Genomic DNA, 26,039 nt, shown 5'->3' on the forward strand with positions numbered 1-26,039 from the left:
TAATTCACATTACCATGTATTTATACTTTAGCTTATATAAAAACTCATACATTAATCAGAGATTACATGCAGATTAATTTCTCATTTGTGGGTTTTTAAATAAATACAGAGCAATGATTATATGCACAAGTAGTTTTTATTTAATTTTTATGACCTGTTAGTGTAACGAGTAACGACACAATGATTCTGTTCTCTTTATAAGTCCACAGAGCTGTAGAAAAAGCTGATGAGAATAGTCCTTGGCAAAGCGCTCTCAGTCAGTGGTTATGTCACTCTTTTTGACCCCATTATTGCTCTAATTACACTTGGATTTTCCCTACACTGGTATATTCATAGTCATTGTCAATAATTCGCAGTTTCTATGCTTAGCAAATAACAACAAGAACTGAACGACTATCGAACATCTTAGGAGGCCTTGTGCATGCTAAACAAAAACTCGAAAACATGGCTCAACAGGTACTTTTTTTACTGCACCATGCATGTTCGGTTTTGGAATTTTCTCACGAATTCTCCTTGGGATTGATCATGTTGTTTCTTCTGGGATTTCAGTGGTGGGTCTGCGATGATTTCTGATTTGATGAATACGTAGTTGTTTTTTTGTGACTCGTTTGTTCTGCTGTCTGTCTGGTGTATATATACTACCATGTGAAGTTGGTGATTTGTCTGAACAGTTTTGTTGCAACTGATTTGATTTTAGGATGAAGGGTGGCCACTGGGTTTACTACAGCCAGTGAATGCAAGGACTCGGACAGCGACAGGATCAATTTCATTCAACACCTTACTCACTGCCTCTCCATCTTCTTCTACAGATTCTTCATCTGATTTAGACACTCAGGTCAGTCAAACATTATGGTAACTTCTTTTTTCTGTTCTTGTATTATTACATTTTATAATTTATGTTAAAATGTGTTATTGGTTATTGTGATTAATAGAATAACATAGTTGAAAATGAGAATGAATAAGAAAATTGGGGATAAATAATTTATTTATCAAATATCCAGTGAGCATGTGACTAGCTGACTCCACTGCAATAATACAATATACTTTGATTTTTGTCTTTCTTGTGCATGCTTCTTGGATTCTTCAGGTAAACTGGTCCTTCTTTTTAGAAAGCTACAACTTCGAATAACCTCGAAGGGGATAATTTTTTTGTTACATAGAAAGCTCCTTAAACTTCTGTGCCCAAACTGCTCAAAGTTTAACTTGGAGGAATCGTGTTTAGTTTAGAATTCAATTTTAGAGTGAAAATTAAATATTCTCTCAATTTCCCTCTCTTTATTCTTTGTAAACGTTCGTTTATGTTACCGAGTTAACTAATTTTAATAATAATGATCATAAAATTTAATATTTGAAATTATTAACGATTAATTAATAACGTGTAATTGTGTAGATGCGCATGTTCATCAAAATTAAATTTGGTTTAATTCTCCCTTATTTAGTGACACGAATTCGTATATCACTTAGCTTCGGATTTAATGCATTCTTGAATACTATAAGAAAATATTAAATGAAGAGAAGAAAGAAAAAAAAAACCCAAAGCTCTTATATATGTTTTCTATTACTGTATCAAAATAAACATTAGTGAACTAAATTTCAACAACTACGAAAGTTAGTTCTGTTGCATGTAATAATGGATAGCTACTATATTTGGTATAACTCTTCAACTACATAAGTAAGAGTTTAAATTAGATATAAATGCAGGAATGACTACGTATAAATATGTCATTTTCCCACTCTCATTTTTGTATCCTTTTATTCATTCTTGTTTTAAATCATTAAAACACAATTCATATATCAAATATTATAATGTTTATTAGAATATTTATCCTAATTATCATGATTATATTGTGTCTAGAGTTGTATGTTTATATTAACTTTTTTTTCTTCAATTTTATAACTTATTTTTAAATATATATTTGATATTTTTACTCTTTTTTTTATAACTATTTCACAATTTATCTGATTATTATTTGACACTAAAAGAAATAAAAAGTGTATCTTCTGACATTAAACTTACACTCTGACCTATCATCTCTACCTATAATTAGTATGCGTTGATCTAACTTATTAAAAAACTAATAATTTTTTAATTTTTAAAACAAAAAAAAATGTTTTTCTTCTAAATTTAGTTTAGCTAGACGTGTACGAAATTTTAAAGTAATAGAAGGAAATTATTATTAGTTGATGCAACTGAGTTTTTTTTGTTCTTACTCCGAATGGGATTGGTTGTCATCATAGTATTGACTTCTTAACATATATTATGAGTCGAATATTTTCAGATTTTAATTGAACCATTTTTTAGTTGAAAAACTAGGTTATGTATATAACATTGGAACAGCTATAAAAAGTACGATTCTTATGCATGCCGTTTGTTTCATTATCGGCAACCATATCTTACATTACATATCTCTTGAAATTGGACTATAATTGAAATGCCTTTTTAGGTGGCATTAGGTGGCCAGTCTTGTTCTTAGATCAATACGCAGCTACATTAATTAAATTTACCTATGATGTTAGATGAAGATCAAACTCATATAATAACTTAGCAATGATGTGAAGGGCTACGTTAAGTTTGGAACATTGTAACATGTGTGTTTGTCTTTGATTCAGTCGACAGGGTCTTTTTTTCGTGACCAAAGTACGACACTTGGGAGCCTAATGGGTGTCTCTAGCATTGTGGAACTGTCAAGAAGATCTCTGAGAGAATCCAAAACAGAATTCTTCAAGAGCAAAAAGAAATTAAAGTTTTGGTCATGCTTTTTCTGTTTGGGTTCAAGGAGTACAGATTATGAAGGTGAGAAAGAGAAAAATAATGCTCCATCTCTGGCTCAGTTTCTTGCAGTGGAAAGAAGAGTTGCTAATGAAAATAGAAGGAACCAAAGCCTTCATTTTGAGCTTGCATTGGCAGAAACCAATATTGGAGAACGAAATTCACTGTTCATCAATGGCACCATTGCTCCCCCTCACTCCATAAGTCCAGATAGAAAAAACACAGAAATAAATCACGCTAACAACAAAGGGTTTGGTTCACTCCCAGAGTTATTTTCATGCATGTGTGGACAAGTTGCCTTTTTCTAACTCCTACTTTCACCACTTTTATGATGTCTTTCGATGTTACATTTGTTTCAAAGTGAACGTTAAATGTAAGTGAAATATGTATCTAAAGTAGTCTGATTTAGATTTTATATTAAAATTGTTATTTGTTAAAAAGTGGGCAATCGATTTTGTAATGATAAAATAAGTATGGACTTAATCTATATATGTTTCAACTTTTTTAATGGAATAGAGTTTTCTTCCGCAAAATATACATGAGAAAAGATGATGATAGAAATTTATTAGTGTGTGTTAAAAATTAGGTTGTGAAAAGGTTAATTAATATTAGATAGTTTTTACAAATCAACTTAGGAATAAAGTAATTTCAACTTATAGATTATTTCTTTTATGTGTTTGAGGTACAAGTTTAGAATATTTAAAGAATAAAACTATGAATGAAGCATTTTTGCTTTCTTTTTTTCATTCCTTTGATGTCTGAGTGTACAGATAGAGAAGACAGAGATGACGTAGTGGTAGAGTTATCCTTTGGGTAAAGCTGTCAAATTACCATATTAAACTTTCTCCCTCCTTCAAAATTTACACTCCCTTCTCTACCTCCTACGTGAGTTAACAATGCACTCTTTGGTTAAAAATAATTAAAATTCATAAAATGGAGATTTATCAAATAAGATATAATACTTGCAATTTTCTTTTAAAACTTTGAGGATTTATAAATCAATATAAAAGAAACTTACTAATATTGTTTACATTTAAAGTTTTATAAGTTTAAATTATTAAATATTTATTGCCATTTTAATAGTTAATTATTAAAATAAATGCTTAGAATAGATTGATAGTGTTTTTTATCTTATTATTGTAATCTTTTCAATTTTGTTTCAATGTTTTGGATTATATAATAATATTGTTGTAGAATTTGTTTTGTATGAGATTTGATGAATCTAATATTAAAGATCCCTTGTCTTTAAGAATTGCAAACTGAGATGTTTAAAGAGTGTGTCCTTTTGTTAAATTCTATTTGTGTTTTTTTATGTGTTTGGTCTTGAAATTGTCTACAGATAATTACTTTGTTTTAAAATTTAACTTTATCATAAAAGAATTTTAATTAATTAAAGATGTTTACAATAGGTTAAAATATTTATTTCTATTTATAGAGAATATTTTAATTAATTACACGCTTATTTTAATTGATTAACATATTTTAAAATCATGATTAAAATAGTTTGAAAAAAAAAATAGAATCTGAATCTTTTGATTAAAGGATTGAAATCCTCGTCTCAATCTATGGTGGGTAATAATTCCTTTAGAATGTTTTTTTTTAATATAGATCTGAGGGAGAATAAATAAATAGATTTGAAGGTAAAATTTGAGTTATTTTTTTAAAGAGATTTGGTGATAAAAGTGAGTAGATTTGGAGTAAAATTTGTTAAAGGTTGTGAATTATTCAGGTAATAGATAAAAATATAAAATTTAATAAATAATAAATAAAAATTATTAAATTATGCTTAATGAGTAATGTAAAATCATTTTTGAGTGAAAATTATTTTTTAAGGAAAACTTTTATTCGATAAGCTTGAAAAAAAGAATTAATAATAGTAATAAATAAAGAATACATGTATTTTTTTTATAAAAAAAGCTAAATATTTTTTGTATATTAATTACTATTGTTGATAAAAGATGGTTGAAACAGTAATATTCAATTTTATAATTGCAAAATTTATGTTTTTTTATTTATAAAAATTATTATTATTCTTAAAAAAATATTTTTAGAAATTGTAATCAGTTCCAAACTATAAGAGAATTTATTCTCATCTTTGAACATGATACCATGGAATCAATTCCAACAAATCTAGAATCAATTTTATCTCAAAAACTCAGAATTATTAGTTCTAAAAAATCTTAGAACCAATTCCCTCATTACATGCAGTAAGATATGATAAGTAACTTATCCCATTAATTAGCACTCACCCTTCAGTCTTAATCCACCCACCACTAAATATTTCTATGACTAATACATCTCGTCTCTTGTAACCGTGAATCCACAAAAACCATCATTGATCCGTGTACAAATTTAATATTTTTCTTCAATAATTAAACTCCTTTAATCAATGAAGTGAAGTCCTCCTGTATTTGATCCCTTAAGTATTCTAGAAGAAGAATATAAATAAAGTTATATATAAATATATCTAAACGAAGGTGTTGTGACATAATATATATAATGCGTGTACGTAATGAGAGATTAGTAGTTTGTGGGTACGTGTCACGTTCTTAAGTTAAGTTATCCAGATTCATGTGAATATGCAGCCACTTGGATTAGATCCAAACACATTCTTAATTATTTTCATTTTCATAACTCACATGTCATGCTCAATATCAACCATTCCCCCAAGATATTTCTTTCTGTCGGCACACACTCTTTCTTTCTCCTACAATTTTTTTTTTCTATTTAAATATTAATTAATACCTTTTCTTTTCTAACTTTTAAAAAATTCCTCCATATCAGATTAATTTGCTTTTATGAAAACTTAATAAAAAATTTATCAATTTAAATAAAAACGTAAGGAATATATTACATCCTATACTTTTTTTAACTGTGGTATCAAAATATAACATCTTATTGTGCCAGATGTGTTTAATATTATGATACCATTCGTGCAACATAATAGCGAATATAAATAATGTGTGGTAAAATATAAAATATAGTTTATCAATTCTATCAACAAATAACTTACGAGTCTTTTTCTTACGATCATATATGAATTAGAAAGAAACACAATGTATATGTGGAACATTGATTTTATCAATTAGAAACAATAATAATATATATAATAATAATTAGGCAAACCACTTATCTCAACGTATCACATGTTATCCGAAGTTGAACAAAAGAAAGTTGAATGACGTTTATGTTTAGATTTAATTTTTCATAATTTAACCCAACCTATGTATGGTTGAGTTAACCGACCAGTCTAAAAATAAAAATATTAAAAAATATAATAAATTTAAAACAGTATAAACGTATATATAAAATCATATAAAAAATAAATAAATCACTAACATAAACCTTAAATTTTCAACAAAATTAAGTAAATTAATTTAAAATCACTTTTATTATAATTGTTTGACTTTTAAAAACTCTGTTTAAATTTATTAAATTCTATTGTTTTTCATTTTTATAAAATTATATAAAATGTTGTCGTTAAAGCTAAATATAAAAAAATCATGACCAAACAACATTGAAAAATGATTTTAATTAATGACACTCAATAAAGTTTTATACTTATCTCACATCTATTATTTTATCTTTAATTCTTTGTTTCTATTTATAAATCAAAATCTTAGTTTTTTTAATGACTATATTATTTTTAAAAGTGAGTTCTCAAATGCTTGATGAGGTGTTAAAAGATTATTTTTCTTTATAAAAATAAAACAATAATTGATAAACGGGGTTAATATTATTAAATTTGAGAAATATAAATTTAATTTAATTTAATTTAAATTGATTTAGTTATTGTCTCATTTTACTGCTTAATATGTGTATTATTTTTTAATTAAATTGTTAAATTTTGGAAAATAAGCAATCATATACATTGTCTAATAAATAAAAGGAAATACAAGTGTGATAATCATATACATTTACTTTTTCTTAAATTTTAATTATTATTTTTATAAACTTTTTATAGATTTTTAATCTTGTGGCTATATAATCACCAATGTGTATTCCATGCGTCTTTCTATTTTTCTAATCCTCTTACTACATAACAACTTAAGTTTTATCAATGTGATTAAGCATTTAATTTAAATACTTATACTTTTTTCGTAAGTTTAATGTAAATCAATAAATAGTCATTGTTTATATAGATAAATAAATATTTTAACAATGTAAATATGACTTCCATATGTTAAAACAAAATAATTTCATTCAGGTTAATAAATAAATTTTAACTAGCATAAATCAAAAGTAGCTTTATTAGTTTGTAAAAAAAATTATATTTAATATTAGTTAAGAAATAATATTAACATATATATATATTTGTAACTACTGTGATAAAAAATAAGTAGAACTAACACAAAATGAAAATAATTTCAAGTAATATTAATGAAAAAAATTGTATTTAACATAGAACAAAAAATACCATTAAAATTAACTAAAAAGAGAGTAAACTAATGTTGTTAAAGAAGTTTTTGAAGGTAACAGTGAAAAAAAAGTTATCACAAACGATTTATATATATATATATATATATATATATATATATATATATATATATATATATATATATATATATATATATAACAATTGCCAACATAAATAAAAAGAATTATGTCACAAATGACATTTCAATTTTAATTTTAATTTTAACTAGAGTTAAGTTGACACTGTTTAACCAATGATAAGTTGAAAAGACAACATAGAAAGAAAAAAAACACAGATAAATTTAAAAGAAAATATATAACAAAAAATTTCAAATTCACATTTTTTATGTAAAATTTCAGATTATATAATTTTAAAGGATCAAGTTTCTGTTAAATTCATAACTCTTTTTCTTTAATTTAATATCAACAACATATTTTATCATTAGTTATTCCAATTTTTATATAAAAAAATTTAGCCTATAAAAATAACATGATATTTTCAAATGTCTTGACCCTGACAATAAATTTAGTTAGACAATATTATAATTTTAGTATTCATTTCTCAAGCAATTAATATGAAGTCATATTTGATTGTGAATCTCATGGATGGGTTCAAAAATGATAGTAGACTCATGGTCCGTGTTCAAACCTCTAAACCCCACTCATAATATATTCTAAGATGAATCAAGTAGTTGACCAAGACTCTCAACTCATTATAAACCCAAATTTAAGCTAAAAGTTAAATACTATTCGTATAGTCAAATTCAATCCACAATAAACCTAAAATTAACTAACAAACTCAAGATATCGCCGTTTGAATTAATAAAAAAATAAAAACAAGTATTCAAATTCCTTTACTATTTACAACTGTACAATAAATAAAAGAAAACATAAAATTTTATTTCAAAAAATAATTTAATCCATTTGCTCTAATTTTACTCTCTTTCTGGTAAATAATATTATTGGATGATTATTCAAACTTTGTAGAAGCATAATTGATTATAAGACATCACTTATAAGTTGTTTTGTTTGTGGGGGCTATTGGGTCTGGAAGGACAGGTCAAAGACTTTCGCTTCTGCAACGCAGCATATAGAGAAATGACGCATACCCATGCATTCGTACTCAACTTTCCTTCTTTGTTTTTTGGCTATGTCTCTTTCTGTTTTCAGTTTTTGGTGTGAAAAAGTTCCAACAAACCCGGTTGGTGTACGTGGTGGCCACCCCAAATTATTTGACCAATCACAACCCTTCATTTCTCACCCTCTCTCATTGGATCAATCGCATATCACCATACCAGACTGCAACACTTGTATTTTTACACACAAATTATCATCCTCCTAATCAAGTGCACTAACGAACCTATTCACCTAGGAGACATCATCACGTGACAACCAACATAAGACTCTGTCTTTCTCTTTTGTATCTTATTGCTTATATCATATCGGTACAAATAAATAAACCAGACGCAAATAAGCAATACATTTTCCATCATATTATTCATCTTACTGGGATGCGTATAATAGAATAAAATAAAATTATTCACGATGCCCAAAATCATCGATCCAGGTGATGCTTCTTCATTCTCAAGTAATAATAATGGTAATAATAATAATACAAGAACACGACATACCCTTCTCCTGTTCCCAACGACAACACTTGGTACCTACCGCCAACTTCACTTCATTTCAACTCACTTTGCTTATTTCCCAAAATTACATAATATTCCTTTACTTTTTAACTTTGATTTTTGCCTTGCCGGTTAAGCACCTATGTAGTTACGGTATCTTGCCAATGTGAGATTCATTTGTTACCACAAGCAATTGCCGTCACTGTTTATCGACCCACTCGGCAGCGATCCTTCCAGAGCTGCGGCTACCCAACTTCCCGAATGAACTTACACTGGATAACCCCTTGAAGCTGCTGCTACCACTGTCATTCACGTTTCTGAATTTCTTTGATGTCTTGCTCATCTTGGAACAGTTTGTGTCGACATTGTCTAGATCAGTTTCATCATGGTATTCTGTTTTCACGACCACGAGTCTTGTTATGGTGCTTCGACAGAATGGACATACTGGTGGAGTGAGACAGGCTGTGGCAGGGTTGGGCTTGTTGTGGCAACACAGGGCTAGTGTGCATTGTGCACACATCTGGTGGCCACAGCTCTGAACTTCGATTGTGCATGCCTGTTCAAAGCAGATGCAACATAATTCCGACTCACTAACCTGCAAAATATCCCATGATCAGTGGATAGATATATATATCACACATCATGGAGACAAGTCTTTTTTATCTAGACAGAATAATCATCCTTTATAAAAAGTGTAATACAGTTTGCTTACATCTCAATAATTTAATTCTAAATCCTTTTTACTATTTGGTTATCAGTGAGTTCTGCTAGAATCAAGGAGTTTATGCAGTATGGGACACGGCTTAAAAATGATCAAAATGTGATTTTCTTTTTTTTAATGAACACCAGAGATCTTTGAATGTTGCATCATTTTTAAATTATGCAATGAGCGCTCACGTTTAATGTAAAAATGAAGTCTTATTAACTATATTCCCATGCTCTGATTTGATTGAATTACGGAACAAAGTTGGTGTTGGATATGCAGAGGGTGAGAAATTACCTCAGACACATCATCAGTTACCCCATCAGAATGTGATGGAGATGGAAGAGAGTAAGCGCTCCCTTTCAATATGTTTTTCTCCCTTTCTCTGTTTGCATCCATCAAGGCTTGTTCCAATAAAGCTTTAGCTTCAGGATTAAGCTCACTGATGAACTTCAATGGAGACGGCCAGACAAGAGGTTCTGCAGATGTAGGATTCAGCAATGATGCACAGGCTCCATGTTTGTGTTTCAGAGCAACCATATATGGTATCCGTCTGCATTAACACGCCAACTACGCATTCTGAGAGTATATAATGAGGAAAAGATGCAGGGTAAAACTTAAATGAATCTACCTATAAACGACCTAATCGTTAAATGAGGTAAGTTGCTCATAAAGTGAAGAAAGTTACGATAGGAAAATGCCAGATGAATACAGTAAAGGGCCCATCAGAGCAAATCAACGATTTTCCTAAAGAACATAAAAATTGACACTGCGAAGATAAACAATCCAAAACCCAATAACCTCCCAAAAGTTAGAATTAAACACGTCTAGCTATATCACTCTAAGTCTAAAATCCGGTAAGAATTTGAGCTGAGAAACTGCACTATACCCAGATGCATCGCGATGAAGACGATCTGCACCCCATGCCAACAATTCACGAATGCAATCAAGAGATCCCCCTCTAGCTGCTAGATGAAGCGGAGTACTCCCGGGACAGCTGAAAATAGCAATTGATTACTTACTTCGCGAAACAGAACAGAAAAACACAACAGATTCAATCATTCGAACCACTCTTTGATGGATCATTACCCATATCCACCGGTTGAAGCACAAACAAGAGCTCCACTGTCCAACAGAATATGTACACATTCGGACCGTCTCTGACGAGCCGCCAAGTGCAATGGCGTTGCACCCTTTCCATCTCTAATATTCACAAACCGTGCAAACCCCCTGCAACGAATTCAAAAACACTAAATACCTTAAACAACACATGAGAAAAACACCATACATCGAAATCAATAGTTAAACAGAAAAGGGCAAACCAAGAAGCAGCCACTGGACTAGATTGAGCAGCGGAAAGAATAGCCTTAAGGCAAGAAGAATGACCGTAGTATGCGGCATAGTGTAAGCAGGTTCTCCCGGAAATGGTATCAAACATTAACACCTGAAAATCGCACGATTCAGTTTCCAAATTCATTAATTCATTCATGTCATCAAAGGATAAGATCAATGAAATCGAAACATTACATTAGCTCCGACTTGAAGAAGCTTTTCGACACACGCGATGTTCCCGTGCATTGCTGCCAACATAAGCGGAGTCTGAAGCATTCACGACAGACGATGAAGGGTAAGCAAAGATAGCATTTTTAAAAAAAAATAAAAATGGGAAAGCATAGATAAAGAGCAGAAGGCAGTACCTGTTTGTGGCGATTCAAAACATCTGGGTTGAGAGATCCATCCAAAAGCCTAGAGAGAATCTGGAAGGAAGAGAAGAGAATCGTAAAGAAGAGAAGTTGCGTGAAGAGAACGCGGGAGAGGGTGAGAGAGGAAAAGGGAAGGAACCTCGATCTGGGCATTGGCTGCTGCAATATGAAGCGGAGAGTGGCGATCGTAGAGAGTGGTTTGGTGGAAGAGAGAGGGGTCGGCCTCTAAGAGTGTGGTGACAATTTGGAGGTCACCCTGTTGCACGGCGGTGAAGAGGCCGTGGTCATGGTTGGGTGTGCAACTAAGGGTCTGACCCATGGGAGAGAGAGAGGTGAAGAATGGTTCACTCCACCTCTTGTGGGTTCGGGTGCGCCACCTTGTGTGGTGGCTTAAGGTGCTATAAATAAATGAAGAAGCTTGATTCACATTGAAGGTGTATGGTGTAAGTAACTGTGTTTTGTTATGGAAGAAGACAGTGGCAAAGGTTTTGGAGATAGAGAGAGAGAAGGGTAGCTGACCGTGTCAGTGATTAGCAGTTACTGAGAATGACTTGGGACAGCAGTCAGATTTAGCTAGCTAACTTAGCTACCCAGATAAATCTAATAGTATGAAATGAAATAATAATAAAAATAATAATAATGATATATTACATTCATTGCATGATATTTTTTACATTACATTCATTAGAACACAGGGTCCCCACCTTCACTTTCTTTTCAAACACTATCACTGTTTACTCATTTTATCTACTGCTTATCCTTTTTCTTTAAGGAAAAATGGTGTAATCATGGTGATGTAACAAATGATGAACCCCTTTTTTTATTTATCCATCTATTTATTCTAATTATGATTCCTTTTTAGTACTATATTTTAAGTACGCTTTGTAAAGTTAGATTTTGTATTTTTTTTTGTTCCACGTATTTTATCATTCTTATCATATGCTTCATTATTTTCTTGGTATGGTAAAACAAATGAACATTGTAATTAACAAATACCTACTTTTGAAATTTTTAAGCATTTTTACTAAATGAAAACATATTTTTTATTTTCTTTATTTTCAATTAAATGTGACATTTTACAATCTCGTTCTTTGAAAAGGCGAGTGAGGAAAAGGAAAATAAAATAAGAAAGTAAATAAAGTAGAACGAATTTAAAGCTATTTGAGAAAGATGGAAAAAGAAACACTTGTTTTTTTTTTACGTTTTTAAAATGATACTAGTACTAAAATTAATTGCGGTGGTTTTGAAAAGCTTATTTCGAACCACCGAACAAAGATTGTCACAACAATTATGGCACGCGTCTACCATGTTCAAGTATATAGAAAAAAGAATGTGACTTTTACACCTTTTTTATTTTCTCTCCTTCAACTTAAATTTATTCAACCAAGCAATCATATTTTTCAATTTTTTAAGTTATATATTAACTATGGTGAGATTTTTTTCACAAAATAATTAAATCTTTACTTAAAATAAATCAAATCATGTATCTCCTAAATCACCAAGAAGTTGATTTGGAATAGCGTAATTTAAATTTATGAATTTTTATGTTAAATAAATTATAAAAAAGTTCAATGCTACTTTTTTAAACTAATAAAATTACGCGTTATATTTAATTTTAATTATAAATAAAATATACTTAGTATGACTTGTATGTAGTCAAAATTAAGATTAATCTCAACAATTTTAATATATATATATATATATATATATATATATATATATATATATATATATAAGGTGTGCCCATTACATTTTAATATCGAATTTAAGAGGACATTTTATTGATAAGTCGAGGCGTATCTTGGTGATAAAATGAAATAATTAGAAGCATTGTAATAATATATTCATCTTTAAACATCCCATAACATAATTTAATATTCAAGCGTGTATTTACGTGTTTAAACATGGGTAAATTATGCATTTAGTCTAGAATGACAAAAATATACCGTGACTGGGTTATATTTATATAAAATCAACGACAGATAATGTTAGTATTTATTATTTATAAATAAGGAATATTTTAATATTTAATAAATGGATAGGGCATATATATCATTTGTGGATATTGGTTATTTACAAAAATATTAAAGTTAAAATTTAATTTATATTTTATTAAGATAAATTTTATCAAAATTTAAATTTAGTTAAAGTTTAAATAAAATTTAATTATATTATATTTTATATTATTTTTAATTTTATTTTATAAATTTATAAATTAATTTTTTAAATATTTACATGTATTCATATATATATATATATATATATATATATATATATATATATATATATATATATATGAGTTTATAAAACTTGTGAGTAATTTTTAAACAGATATTAGATAGATAATCGGTTAAGTAATAAGTATATTTTTTTATTGTAAGTTAGATAGTGAGTAAACACTATTTTGATCCCACTTATTATTATCATAATTTAATGTACAACTATCTTAAATTGACTCCTTAATTTTCTATTTTAATTAGGTTCTTATTTTTTTAAAATATATTATAATTTGATTATTTTTATCAATATTATGTCAATAGTGTTAACTCATATATCATGTGTCACACGTGTTAATTTTAATTTTCTTTAATTTTTTATTTTAAAAAATTATCAAAGATCAGAGATAATATAATGTAATAATGACAACGTCAAGTGTTACTCTAATACCAAGTGTAATGAAGAAAATATCAATTTAATCCATATATTTTTTATTTTAATTAATTAAGTTTCAATTTATTTTAAAATGAAACATTTTTGTCTTTATGAGATTAAAATTTTATTTTCTTTTACAATATATAACAGTTATAATGATATTTTTATTAAATAGTTTTAACAATATTAAATTCATTTAAATTTATATTTATATTTTATATGAATTTTATTTAAATTTTGTTTTAAAATTTTAATTGTAGATATTTTATTACATCATACTTTAATATTTAATATTATTTTTCATTCAAATTTACATTTATATTTAAACTTATGTAGATTTATAATTTTATATTTTAAATATTTATATAGATTTTCGCTCAATTATAAATCAATTGTCATATTAATATTAATATATATATATATATATATAATTTATTTGTTTGGCATACATATAATTTTAATATAAGTATAAATATAAACACAAATAAAATAAAGAGTATGAGTGTTCGTTTATTAAAAGCAAGAGATGAAAATAAATTTTAAGATTATGTAGATTTATAAATTTATATTTCAATTATTTGTATAGATTTATAAATTTATATACAACTATTTAAAATATAAAAACAATATTAAAGTATGATATAATAAAATATCAATATAAATACATTTAAAATTTTAAAACAAAATTCAAATAAAGTTTAATGTAAAATATAAATTTAAATAAAAATCATTTTGGTAAGAATATTGAATAGAAATATCATGATAACATTTATATGAAAATAAAATTTAGTTTTAGTTTTAAAAAATACAAAATTATTTTACTTTTAGAAAGTTGAGACCGAATTAAATTAAATAACAAATATAAATTTTTTACCTCACAGTTGACGCCATAGTGATGCGTGACATTATAGTATCATATCATGTTGTGTGATCCTTAACTTCTCTTACCTTATGAATATTAGACAAATATTTACTTTCTCTCTAATTTGTTTCAAAAAAAAAACGGAGATTGCCTGGAAAGCTCTACAAAACAATATACAACTCAAATTAGTAACTTAATCGTTGTGTTGGATTCACAAAAACCTTCAGCAGTTTAAAAACTTATGAAACTTGAAAAAGAGATAGAAGACTGACTCACAAAAATGAAAGTGGAAGGGGAAAATACTTATCTTGAAACAATCTAAGACACCATAAAAGAAAGGAGGTTTTACACCAAACACACAAAAACCTGAAAACCCCAATTACAAATGCTATACAGAAACACCTTAAAATTCACCATAGTTGTGAAGTACAAAAAGATGAATGAAATTACAAGAAAAAAAAAACTGAACTTATGATCTAAAATGTGATTAATATTACAATAAGAAACTATAACATGATAATCTATTTGAAAAATTTTGAGCAATCTTCTTTTCAAAACAAATGAAAAATGTAAGACCATAAAAAATATTTACCTTAATAGTAACAATTTTATTACTAGTAGTAATAAATTTCTTTGTGAATGGAAAATATAATTAATAAGTTTATGTAAAAATAAAATGTGGAAAGCTAAATAAAAAATTTTGGTAGCTTAAATGGTAGAAAATTGTAGTGATTTCAAGAACATGGGTTCAAAGAGAGGAAGAATCAAGTGAGAAATCTTGAGAAATAGAGAAGAAAGAGTTAGGAAGAAATTTTTAGTTGCAAGAAGAGTAGAGGTTCTGGAGGGTTTTCGGGGAAACAAATTCTGAGCAAGAGATTAAGTCTGGAATAGAGGTAGGGGAGCTAACATTTCTAAGCTTTTATATTATGATTTAGTATTGTTTTATTACTATTCATGTCTTGAAATTCTGTGTGAATACTGTTAATGCAAAACATAGGTGTTTGTTGTATTGAATTTTTGTGTTAAATATGTTGTTGTTTTCAATCTGTAAATAAGAAATTTGTTAAAAACTAGTTGAGGAACACTTTGGCTAAGGAATCTTAAAAATCGGAGTTAGTACATCCCTGATCATAGAGCCGCCCTGGTCAAATCCAGTAAGTTGTGACTAGTCATATGTACTGGCGTTTATAGTGAGTTTGATTCGTCAAACATTTGATTCTTCTCCGGTGACCATTTATGGTGATATTTTAGTATTGTTAATTTATTTTGTGATATATTCATTTTGTGATGATTGTATTTTATTATATTGGATTTGAATTTATGCATCTAAACATGATATGAGTATTATGGGGAAATTTTGTAATGGTATAATATGAGTTGAGGAATATGAGCATGGTATGAGTCTCGTGGAGAGATTCTGTAATGATATGATATTTGTGTATATGTTGATGTTGAGGGTCCTGTTGTTGGAGGTTATCCTGATACTCTAATAATCATCCAGTCTCAAGTAGAGAAGGATGAATTATGTGGTGAGAGGGGCAGGAGGTCCTGGTCTATGTGCCGGTTTTGGACATAGTGTTGAGGACTAACCTTGTGGATGGTATGGAGTATTTTGGAAGTGTATTTGTAAGAAGAAGTAGAAGTCATCACAAGTGCATAACCTCCCGTGACCGCTCATCAACGTATCATCCGAATGTGTGTCTATTGGGTATTGTGGGATGAGTGTCTATTGGGTATTGTGGAATGAGTGTCTATTGAGTATTGTGGGATGAGTGTTTTACTAGCAAAATGATGAAGATGAAGTTTTGATGATGTCCAAATCAAGTCAAGAGAAATCAAGATTGAAGATGTTATGAAGACTTGTATTGCTATGGAAAGCTTTTGTAATAATTGTAGTTTAGTGTTAAGGACTTAGATTAGAAAAAGGAAAGTGTTTTGTAAAATTACTGTAGCACATACTGTAGCACATTACTGTAGCAAATGATTGTAGCAATGTACTGTAGCTAATCGATTAACAAGGGCTGTTAATCGATTAGCGCTAATCGATTAGCATGGGCTGTTAATCGATTAGCAAAGTGACCGTTTAAAAAACTAGCCGTTTTTAGAGCCGTTGGACTATCCGTTGGTGCGTTAATCGATTAACCACTTAAGTTAATCGATTAACACAGTGAGAAAGGCTGAAAACGAAAAATGTAAGAGCCTTTGGATGAGTCTATAAATAGACTCTCATTTCCTCTCAACAAAAGAGACACAGAAACTCTTCCCTTGTGCTCAAATACTCAGAAATTCTTGAGACTTGTGTGTTCTTGTTCGGCTTGTGAAACTCGTGTCTGTGGAGCCGGTGAAGTGCTGCTACGGTGACAGAGGAAATAGCTGGTTCATCCTTGGTGTGTCTAAGGAGGTGTTCGGAAGAGAATCATCCTTCGTGAAGTATTCGGAGGAGGTGTTCATCCTTCGTGAAGTATTCGGAGGAGGTGTTCATCCTTTGTGAAGATTCAAAGGAGGTGTTGTCTCATCTCTTGTGGCATCAAGAGAGGTGTTTTCTAAACTCTTACAAATTGTATCTTTGTGATTGTAGTTTGTAATTGTTTTGTGATTAGTGAATTGTTTATCTTGTTTTGAGATAAGCGACTGGACGTAGGATTGGTAAGATCCGAACCAGGATAAAATCATCTGTGCAAATTTCTCTCAACCTTACTCTCTTTATTTGTCTATATTAATTGCTAAGTAAGTTTAATTGAGTAGAAATTAAAAGGCACACGTTCGTATTAAAAACCCTCTTGGTTTGTTATTCCACGCTAACCATTCCGCTGTAGCTGCTTTGACAATTGGTATCAGAGCTTGCTTTGATAGTCATTCAAATGGAAGGATCACATCAAACCTTCGCAGAGGGTGCTTCTATCAATAGACCACCACTATTCACAGGTGAAAATTACGCATTTTGGAAGGTCAGAATGCAAATTTTTATGGAATCTATTAATATAGATATTTGGGATGTTGTTGCATTTGGTCCTTTTGTTCCAACTAACAATATGCAGGAACCAAAGCCCCGTGACCAATGGACTGCTGAAGATAAGAAAAAATTTGGTAATGATGTAAGAGCTCGTAACATTATTTCATCTGCTTTAACTATTAATGAGTTTTACAGGATTTCTGTATGTAAAAGCGCTAAAGAAATGTGGGAAACTTTAAGAGTAACTCATGAAGGCGGAGATGAAATTGGGTGTGCTAAAACGAATACTTTGATCATGGAAGAGAATAATTCAAGCTCTTCATCAAGCACAACATCAAGTATGGGTGATTCTGATGAGCAAGCATATATTTGTTTAGTGGTAAATGACGATATAGCTGGAAGTCAAGTAAGTACCTCTAGCGATTCTGATGATTCTAATGATATTGATGAAGATGAATTACATGAAATTTATAGAGAATTATTGATAGAATCAGAAAAACTAGATCTTACTCATAAGAAATTGAAAAAGGATTTTAAAGAATTACAAAAGAAATATGAAAAATCCTTAGAAGCAATAGAAACTTTAAATAGTAAAATTTCAAATGTAGAAAATGATACAAATATATTTGCTGAGTGTAAATTTTGTGATAAACATAAATTGAAAGTTGATAACATTGAAAAATCAATAGCAGATGAAAATAAAGAATTAAAATCAAATTTTAAAAATATTTTTGAAGAAAATAAAATTTTGAAAAATAAAATTTTATTTTATGAAAAAGGTAAATATACTAATAGTGATGAATGTACATCTTGTGTTAATTATAAGAAACTACTAGAACAAACAACCTCAGGAGAATGTAATAAAAATAATGAAAATAAGGTTGTTAAAAATAAGTATGTTCCTAGAATTAAAAATAAACATAATCATAGAACCCGTAGAACTTGGGTAGAAAAATGAACAACTTATAGGAACACAAAGGTTGTATCATGCTTTTATTGTATGAAAAAGGGTCATACATCTAACAAATGTAAAATTAAGCATTATGGTGTTCCAAGTGGTAGATATATTTGGGTTGTAAAATGATTTCAAATTTTCAAACTAACCCAAAGGACCCATACAAGTAGTTGGGTACCTATTTTTTTAATATTTAAAATTTCTTTAAAACAAAATTCAAGAAAATTTTATTCCAAGGCCGATGAAACTATTTTTTTTGAATATCTTCTAATATACAAAGCATATATAGTTTTCAATCGGAAAACATTTGAAATAGAAGAATGTGTGCATGTTGTCTTTGATGAAATTGTAGACCTTGAGGCAAAACCTCTTGAGTCAGTTGAATTACATGCAGGCAATGATGAAGATTTGTAGAAGACAACAAATGAAGCGAAGAATGATGACAATCCTCAAGATGAAGATCTAAACAATGTTTTAGAAGCTCTTTATCCTAAAATTATTTGCTTTAAATATCCTATTGTGTATGTTTGAATGAATATTTAAATTTGAAATATTTTTAGCTCATATGCATACATGCCTTTATTAAGGGGGAGTTTTATCTTAGGGGAGAACATCAAACACAACTTTTTAATTATGATAAAAAAGGGAGAGAAAATATTTAAAGCTTATTTGCTTATTTGTGTTTATTCACTAATGCACTTTTTCTTCCATAAGTTGTGTTTTATCCAGATTATTACTAAAAGCTTTAAATCAAAGGAGTTTTTGATCATCATCAAAAAGGGGGAGAATGTTAACAAAATGATGAAGATGAAGTTTTGATGATGTCCAAATCAAGTCAAGATAAATCAAGATTGAAGATGTTATGAAGACTTGTATTGCTATGGAAAGCTTTTGTAATAATTGTAGTTTAGTGTCAAGGACTTAGATTAGAAAAAGGAAAGTGTTTTGTAAAATTATTGTAGCACATTACTGTAGCAAATGACTGTAGCAATGTACTGTAGCTAATCGATTAACAAGGGCTGTTAATCGATTAGCGCTAATCGATTAGCATGGGCTGTTAATCGATTAGCAAAGTGACCGTTTGAAAAACTAGCCGTTTTTAAAGCCGTTGGACTATCCGTTGGTGCGTTAATCGATTAACCACTTAAGTTAATCGATTAACACAATGAGAAAGGCTGAAAACGAAAAATGGAAGAGCCTTTGGATGAGTCTATAAATAGACTCTCATTTCCTCTCAACAAAAGAGACACAGAAACTCTTCCCTTGTGCTCAAATACTCAGAAATTCTTGAGACTTGTGTGTTCTTGTTCGGCTTGTGAAACTCGTGTCTGTGGAGTCGGTGAAGTGCTGCTACGGTGACAGAGGAAATAGCCGGTTCATCCTTGGTGTGTCTAAGGAGGTGTTCGGAAGAGAATCATCCTTCGTGAAGTATTCGGAGGAGGTGTTCATCCTTTGTGAAGATTCAAAGGAGGTGTTGTCTCATCTCTTGTGGCATCAAGAGAGGTGTTTTCTAAACTCTTACAAATTGTATCTTTGTGATTGTAGTTTGTAATTGTTTTGTGATTAGTGAATTGTTTATCTTGTTTTGAGATAAGCGACTGGACGTAGGATTGGTAAGATCCGAACCAGGATAAAATCATCTGTGCAAATTTCTCTCAACCTTACTCTCTTTATTTGTCTATATTAATTGCTAAGTAAGTTTAATTGAGTAGAAATTAAAAGGCACACGTTCGTATTAAAAACCCTCTTGGTTTGTTATTCCACGCTAACCATTCCGCTGCAGCTGCTCTGACATGTTTATGGGGTATTGTGGGATGAGTGTCTATTAGGAATTGTGGTATGATGAGATGAGTATCTATGGTGCGATTGTTGTATGATGGTACGGGGTTGTTTGACATAATTATTATATGATGTTTGTTGAGTGTATCAAAGTAATTATGCATGTTTTATAGATGATTTGTTGCATGTTAGCTCACCCTACTTGTTTGTGTTTGTGTATGTGTGATGATCGTATAATTCGTTATACGGGAGCAGATGAAGGAATGTCGTCTGATTCAGTGCCAATGAGGAAAGAGATAGAACAATAAATTAGAAGAATTCGAGTTATATTTATGAGTTTGTAGTTGAAATCTGAGTTTAAAACATATATATATATATATATATATATATATATATATATATATATATATATATATATATATATATATATATATATATATATATATATATATATATATATATATATATATATATATATATATATATATATATCAAGTATGAATTATCAAGTGTGAGATTATAGGATGTTACCTTAAATGTAATGCTATAATATATTAATTATGAATTATCAAAGTGTGATATTATGAGATGTTACAAAAAATGTAAAAAACATTTTCAAAAATATTTAACTCAAAAAAGAGCTTTTTAGATTTAAAAGATATGAAAATTTTAATATGAAAGGGAAAAAAGTTTCTTTTTAAAGAAGTTTTTGAAGTAACTGTATGATATAATAAATTATTTTTAAATATAATTGATTAATATGTTTTTCCTGTAATTCAAAAATTATTTTGAATTAACATAATTCATTATTTTTAACGTAATTGATTAGGATTTTTAGCATAATCAAGTATTGTAAAAAATAATCTATTATTTGTGAAACATGTGAAAATTATATTTTGATCAGAATAATAAAATATTTTTTAACATAATCAATTATTATATTCAGAAAAAACATAAAAATCAGTTTTTTCAATATAAATTTACTCATTTTTACTATCTTAAAGATTAATTTATACTTTACATCTTGATTAAACTAAGATAATGAACCATGGATAAAAAAAATTAACAAGATATACAGACATCACAAAAAATAAAGAACAAATCAGCACTTCATACTTTGTGATCACCAATTTTAGAATTTCCAAATGTATCAACCTTTATTATATAATAGGAGGCTATGGTATTTATAAGTAATAAGTTCTAACCATAATTTGCAACTATTTTTCTTCTTTTCCTATAATTGGCAATGATGTTTTTTTTTTTATTAATTTATACGTACTTCAAATATTCATAATTGTGTCATAAACTTTAACTTTTTATTCATTTTCATCGTTAATGACGTTCTAGAATGTACTTTTCAAGATTTCCACTAATTATCCGTTTTTCCATTTTAATAAATCAATACAACGTGAAAATTCAAAATTTCATGAAAAAAGAAGAAGACATTCACGCGTTCATTTATGTTTAAAATAGCATTCAGAATCAATAAAGAATACACATCTTTAAATATAAAGTCGTTTTTTATTAAAGATTTATTGATTATTTTGATATTGACTGAATTCATTTTAGTTTTGATAGACAATCTTATTCAATATGTATACGAATATTATTCAATTTTTAAATTGAATATGAGAATAAAATGAATATGAATCAATTTATACCTGTTTGTTCTATATTCATTCCAAAATTAGTATCGACTTCCATACTCGTTGTCTTTTAAATTTATTAGATATTCTAAAAATTTATGTTAATTTAATTTTGTAATGGTCACCTTCTGAACACCACAAGATTCCTTCCCTTCTTAGTCATTCAATGAACTTGTTATTCTCTTACTAATTAACCTTCATTACCCAATAATTCCATTTCATTAGCGAATCACTCTGATAATATCGTTGCTGCAATTCTCTTTCTAAAACCTTCTCATTATAATAGGAATTGTTTTAGATCTTAGATTTGTTGTGTTCAGGAAAACCCTTCACAAAATAAGTAGTAGTATTAGAGTTATGCATCGGTAATCGCAAGATTCGATTTCCCCATCCTAAAATCTACAGTTTTCTTATTCCAAATTATTATACACAAATGTACAATGCTTCACTCAACACGACCCTTATAAAAAATAAAAGTAAGTACAAAATCTATTATTTTATTAGATTATGCTAAGGAAATAAGTATAATTATCGTTTTCTTTTAAAGAAGACAGTGAACAAAACAAAGATAATACACCTTTTTTATTGGAAGTTGTTTCTGTAATGCAGTTATCTTCACGTCCTCTTCCTTCAATAATGCAGTTATCTTCACGTCTTCTTCCTACTTAGAATTCGTCAAAGAGATTGGAGTGAGTACTTGCGAAGACACTCCGACGTTCAAGTCAGAAAAAGGAAAATCGTAGAACTCTTTCAGTTCAATAATAGAAGAAATAATATATTTTTCTTCTCTCTTGATATTCATAAAAACGTACATTTTTTCCTTCTGGTTTTTCATATTTAACCTAGCAGTAAGATAAAACCGTTTACCTGAAAATTCGGTTGGTTGGAGAACTTAACTGCTTGGAAAATACAACCGCTTGGTCGTACTTGATATTGGGTTAGTTGGTTCCGCGATTTGCGACGCCATGGCCACCTATTTCTAACCGTTTATTCTTTAATTTGTCAGGATTAAAAGATCCATTTTGACTACAATTGATCGAACATTTGTTGACTTTTACCTTTGACTGGGTTTAACAGACGATCGCTACAAGACGATCGGTGAATAGGATATAACGATCGCTCTTTCTATCGGGTGAACGATCGTTCGGGAATAGTCACATGACAGCTCGTTATTTTATCCTTGGTGATCGTTTGGGTTGCCAGTCAATCGATTCAAATATCTTACCATACATAATGTCCCCCGAGTCCGAGTAAACGAACGCGTTTTAAGCATGCGAGTTTACTGTAGGACACTGATGGTGTAGTTAAGGGGTAGGGTAATTGCTACACACCGTTTCATCAAAAAAGCTTTAGGGTTTCCCGCCTTTGGAGGTATATGTAACGGCACGCAAATAGAGCCGTTGGATTAAGCTGATCCTACGGTGCGCGGCGTTCTGTCTTCAGTTGTGCGTTTAATAACACGAAAAGAAATGTGAAGAGGTGTAACAGTCTACAGTACTACCAAAGCATCATTTCCACTCCATTGACGGTTTTCTAGCCTCGCTGCGATTTGATTCTTCTTCTTCACGAACCCACCAGGTAAACCTTAACCCTATCTCCTGCTATAGTGTGTTCATTGTTGATAATGGAAGAAAAGGGGCAGAATGCATGTGGCGATACACCGGAAGCTTCTTCGCCGGCGGAGCGCCATGAAATCACCAATGTTCTTAACGGCGAAAGTGCGTTTCTGTATGGAAATGTGTTGACTGAAGGTCCGGAGGACTGCGCTACTCCCTCTATTTCTGGTATCGGCTACGATTGGGCTTCGCGTGAAGTAAGTGATTTCTGTAGCTTATTTAGAAGTAGAGTAGTACTAGCAGATTGGGTAGAGAATAGTTGCGTCTTGAGAACCCTAGGTTACAGATCTTGCGTTGAGTTGGTAGCTTGTCGTGAGAATGAAAGAGTTTTTCATGGAAGAGAGAACGCCACCAACGATTTTTTCTATTGCTATTCTGTGTCGTTTTACGATCTGTATATTAGGTTGCCTTTCACTAGTTTCCAAATGGAGGTTCTGAGAACCCTAAACGTTGCACCAACCCAACTGCATCCCAATAGTTGGGGGTATATCCAGGCGTTCGTTGTTATTTGTCAGGCTTTGGCTATTAGGCCTACTGTGCCGTTGTTTTTGCGTTTGTTTAGATGTCGACCCGTTGCTAGGAAGGGTTGGGTGTCTTTAATTTCTGAGCCGGGTGATGCCCTCTTAGAGCTATACTCGCAGTCGTACAGGGGCTTTAAAGAGAAGCTCTTTAAAGTGTCGATTCTCGACTCGGGGCGGACGCTCTTCTTTAATGAAGATGGGAGCTCGAAATTTCCGTTGTACTAGACGCAAAATCCGCTAAAATTCACCTCGTGGTCTGAGGATAAAATGACTTATGAAGAATTAGAAGCTCTGAGTGTGTTGACGGCATTGTCTCGCCCCTTTCTTCCGGTCAACTCATTAATTGTCTCGAACATGATGATTTCGACTCGAGGGTATTTGGTATGTTTCTCTTATTGTTGGTTTTGTGTGTTTCCTAACTGTTGTTGACCGTGTGGTTTGCGCTTGCGCTTCGATCTGTGCTTGCAGTTGCTTGATCAAATCTCGGGTGTTGTTGTCTTCCATAGCTGTTGTGGTCTTCTTTGGGATATCAAATCTCGACCCCACGGTGGGCGCCAAAATGTTTCGGTATAATAGTTGAGGCCGAAATGCGAATCCGATAAGTCACGTCCTCTCCTTTCAATAATGCAGTTATCTTCACGTCTTCTTCCTACTTAGAACTCGTCAGGGAGAATGGAGTGAGTACCTGCGAAGGCACTCCGACGCTCAAGTCAAAAAAAGGGAAATCGTAGAACTCTTTCAGTTCAATAATAGAAGAAATAATATATTTTTCTCCTCTCTTGATATTCAGAAAAGCGTACCTTTTTTTCCTTCTGGTTTTTCATATTTAACCTAGCAGTAAGATAAAACCGTTTACTTGAAAATCCGGTTGGTTGGAGAACTTAACTGCTTGGAAAATACAACCGCTTGGTCGTACTTGATATTGGGTTAGTTGGTTCCGCGATTTGCGACGTCATGGCCACCTATTTCTAATCGTTTATTCTTTAATTTGTCAGGATTAAAAGATCCATTTTGACTAAAATTGACCGAACATTTGTTGACTTTTACTTTTGACTGGGTTTAACAGACAATCACTACAAGACGATCGGTGAATAGGATATAACGATCGCTCTTTCTATCGGGTGAACGATCGTTTGGGAATAGTCACATGACAGCTCGTTATTTTATCCTTGGTGATCGTTTGGATTGCCAGTCAATCGATTCAGATATCTTACCATACAAAAGCGATATAGGGAAATACATTATTGTTAAATTCTGGCAGCAATATATCTAAATTAAGAAGGGATGAATTCATTTACAATTATTTTTATGTTTTTTTTTTTAAATTCGTTGGTGTATAAGATTATTTTTAATAAATATTTCAGCTCTTTAAAAATTTAACAAATTAATAAATAAGAACAATGAAAAAAATCAAACATAAAAATCAAACAAAAGAAATCTATTAATAACAATTGTCAATATTATTCCATACATTTTAAATCTCTTATTCACAATTGAGAAAGAATTACAGAAAAACAATAATATTACAAGATACTCATAATTGAGACCCTTTCTTTCACAATTCATAATAATGTTTTTCCTGTCTACAAAACGAATAATTAACCATATATATATATATATATATATATATATATATATATATATATATATATATATATATATATATATATATATATATATATATATATATATATATATATATATATAAAAGACACATTTTGTCAGTTTTAATAAATTAGATTATTTCTTTAGTCAATTAAAATTTGCATTAGATGATTTAATTATTAAAACAAAGATTATTTTTGATGTTGACAGCTTCATCAAACAACCAACAT

At 29.9% G+C, this 26,039-nt stretch overlaps 2 protein-coding genes across 2 annotated transcripts; one reads left to right on the forward strand and one right to left on the reverse strand.

The window, feature by feature from the left end:
• Window positions 1-241: 241 nt before the first annotated feature.
• LOC108333755 (uncharacterized protein At3g17950) lies at window positions 242-3,208 on the forward strand. The gene is made up of 3 exons (XM_017569231.2): window positions 242-456; window positions 698-835; window positions 2,611-3,208. Exons 1-3 carry the CDS (start codon window positions 445-447, stop codon window positions 3,076-3,078), a joined length of 618 nt encoding a protein of 205 aa, XP_017424720.1. The 5' UTR covers window positions 242-444; the 3' UTR covers window positions 3,079-3,208.
• Window positions 3,209-8,732: 5,524 nt separating this feature from the next.
• Window positions 8,733-11,787, reverse strand: LOC108334455 (putative E3 ubiquitin-protein ligase XBAT31). Its single transcript, XM_017570311.2, has 8 exons — window positions 11,360-11,787; window positions 11,215-11,274; window positions 11,045-11,116; window positions 10,840-10,961; window positions 10,607-10,747; window positions 10,407-10,514; window positions 9,815-10,070; window positions 8,733-9,409 (listed from the first exon to the last, which is right to left on the reverse strand). Exons 1-8 carry the CDS (start codon window positions 11,537-11,539, stop codon window positions 9,014-9,016), a joined length of 1,335 nt encoding a protein of 444 aa, XP_017425800.1. The 5' UTR covers window positions 11,540-11,787; the 3' UTR covers window positions 8,733-9,013.
• Window positions 11,788-26,039: the final 14,252 nt, after the last annotated feature.

Source organism: Vigna angularis, chromosome 11, assembly GCF_016808095.1.
Source record: "Vigna angularis cultivar LongXiaoDou No.4 chromosome 11, ASM1680809v1, whole genome shotgun sequence".
NCBI classification, from domain to species: Eukaryota; Viridiplantae; Streptophyta; class Magnoliopsida; order Fabales; family Fabaceae; genus Vigna; species Vigna angularis.

Excerpts from the sequence above, each read along its gene's own strand:
- LOC108334455 (XM_017570311.2), bottom strand. The coding sequence starts at position 11,539 with ATGGGTCAGACCCTTAGTTGCACACCCAACCATGACCACGGCCTCTTC. Across the intron at positions 10,515-10,606 it reads GCTTCAACCGGTGGATATGG|CTGTCCCGGGAGTACTCCGC; the intron begins GTAATGATCCAT and ends TGCTATTTTCAG. Across the intron at positions 10,071-10,406 it reads CTTCATCGCGATGCATCTGG|ACGGATACCATATATGGTTG; the intron begins GTATAGTGCAGT and ends GTGTTAATGCAG.
- LOC108333755 (XM_017569231.2), top strand. Across the intron at positions 836-2,610 it reads CATCTGATTTAGACACTCAG|TCGACAGGGTCTTTTTTTCG; the intron begins GTCAGTCAAACA and ends TCTTTGATTCAG.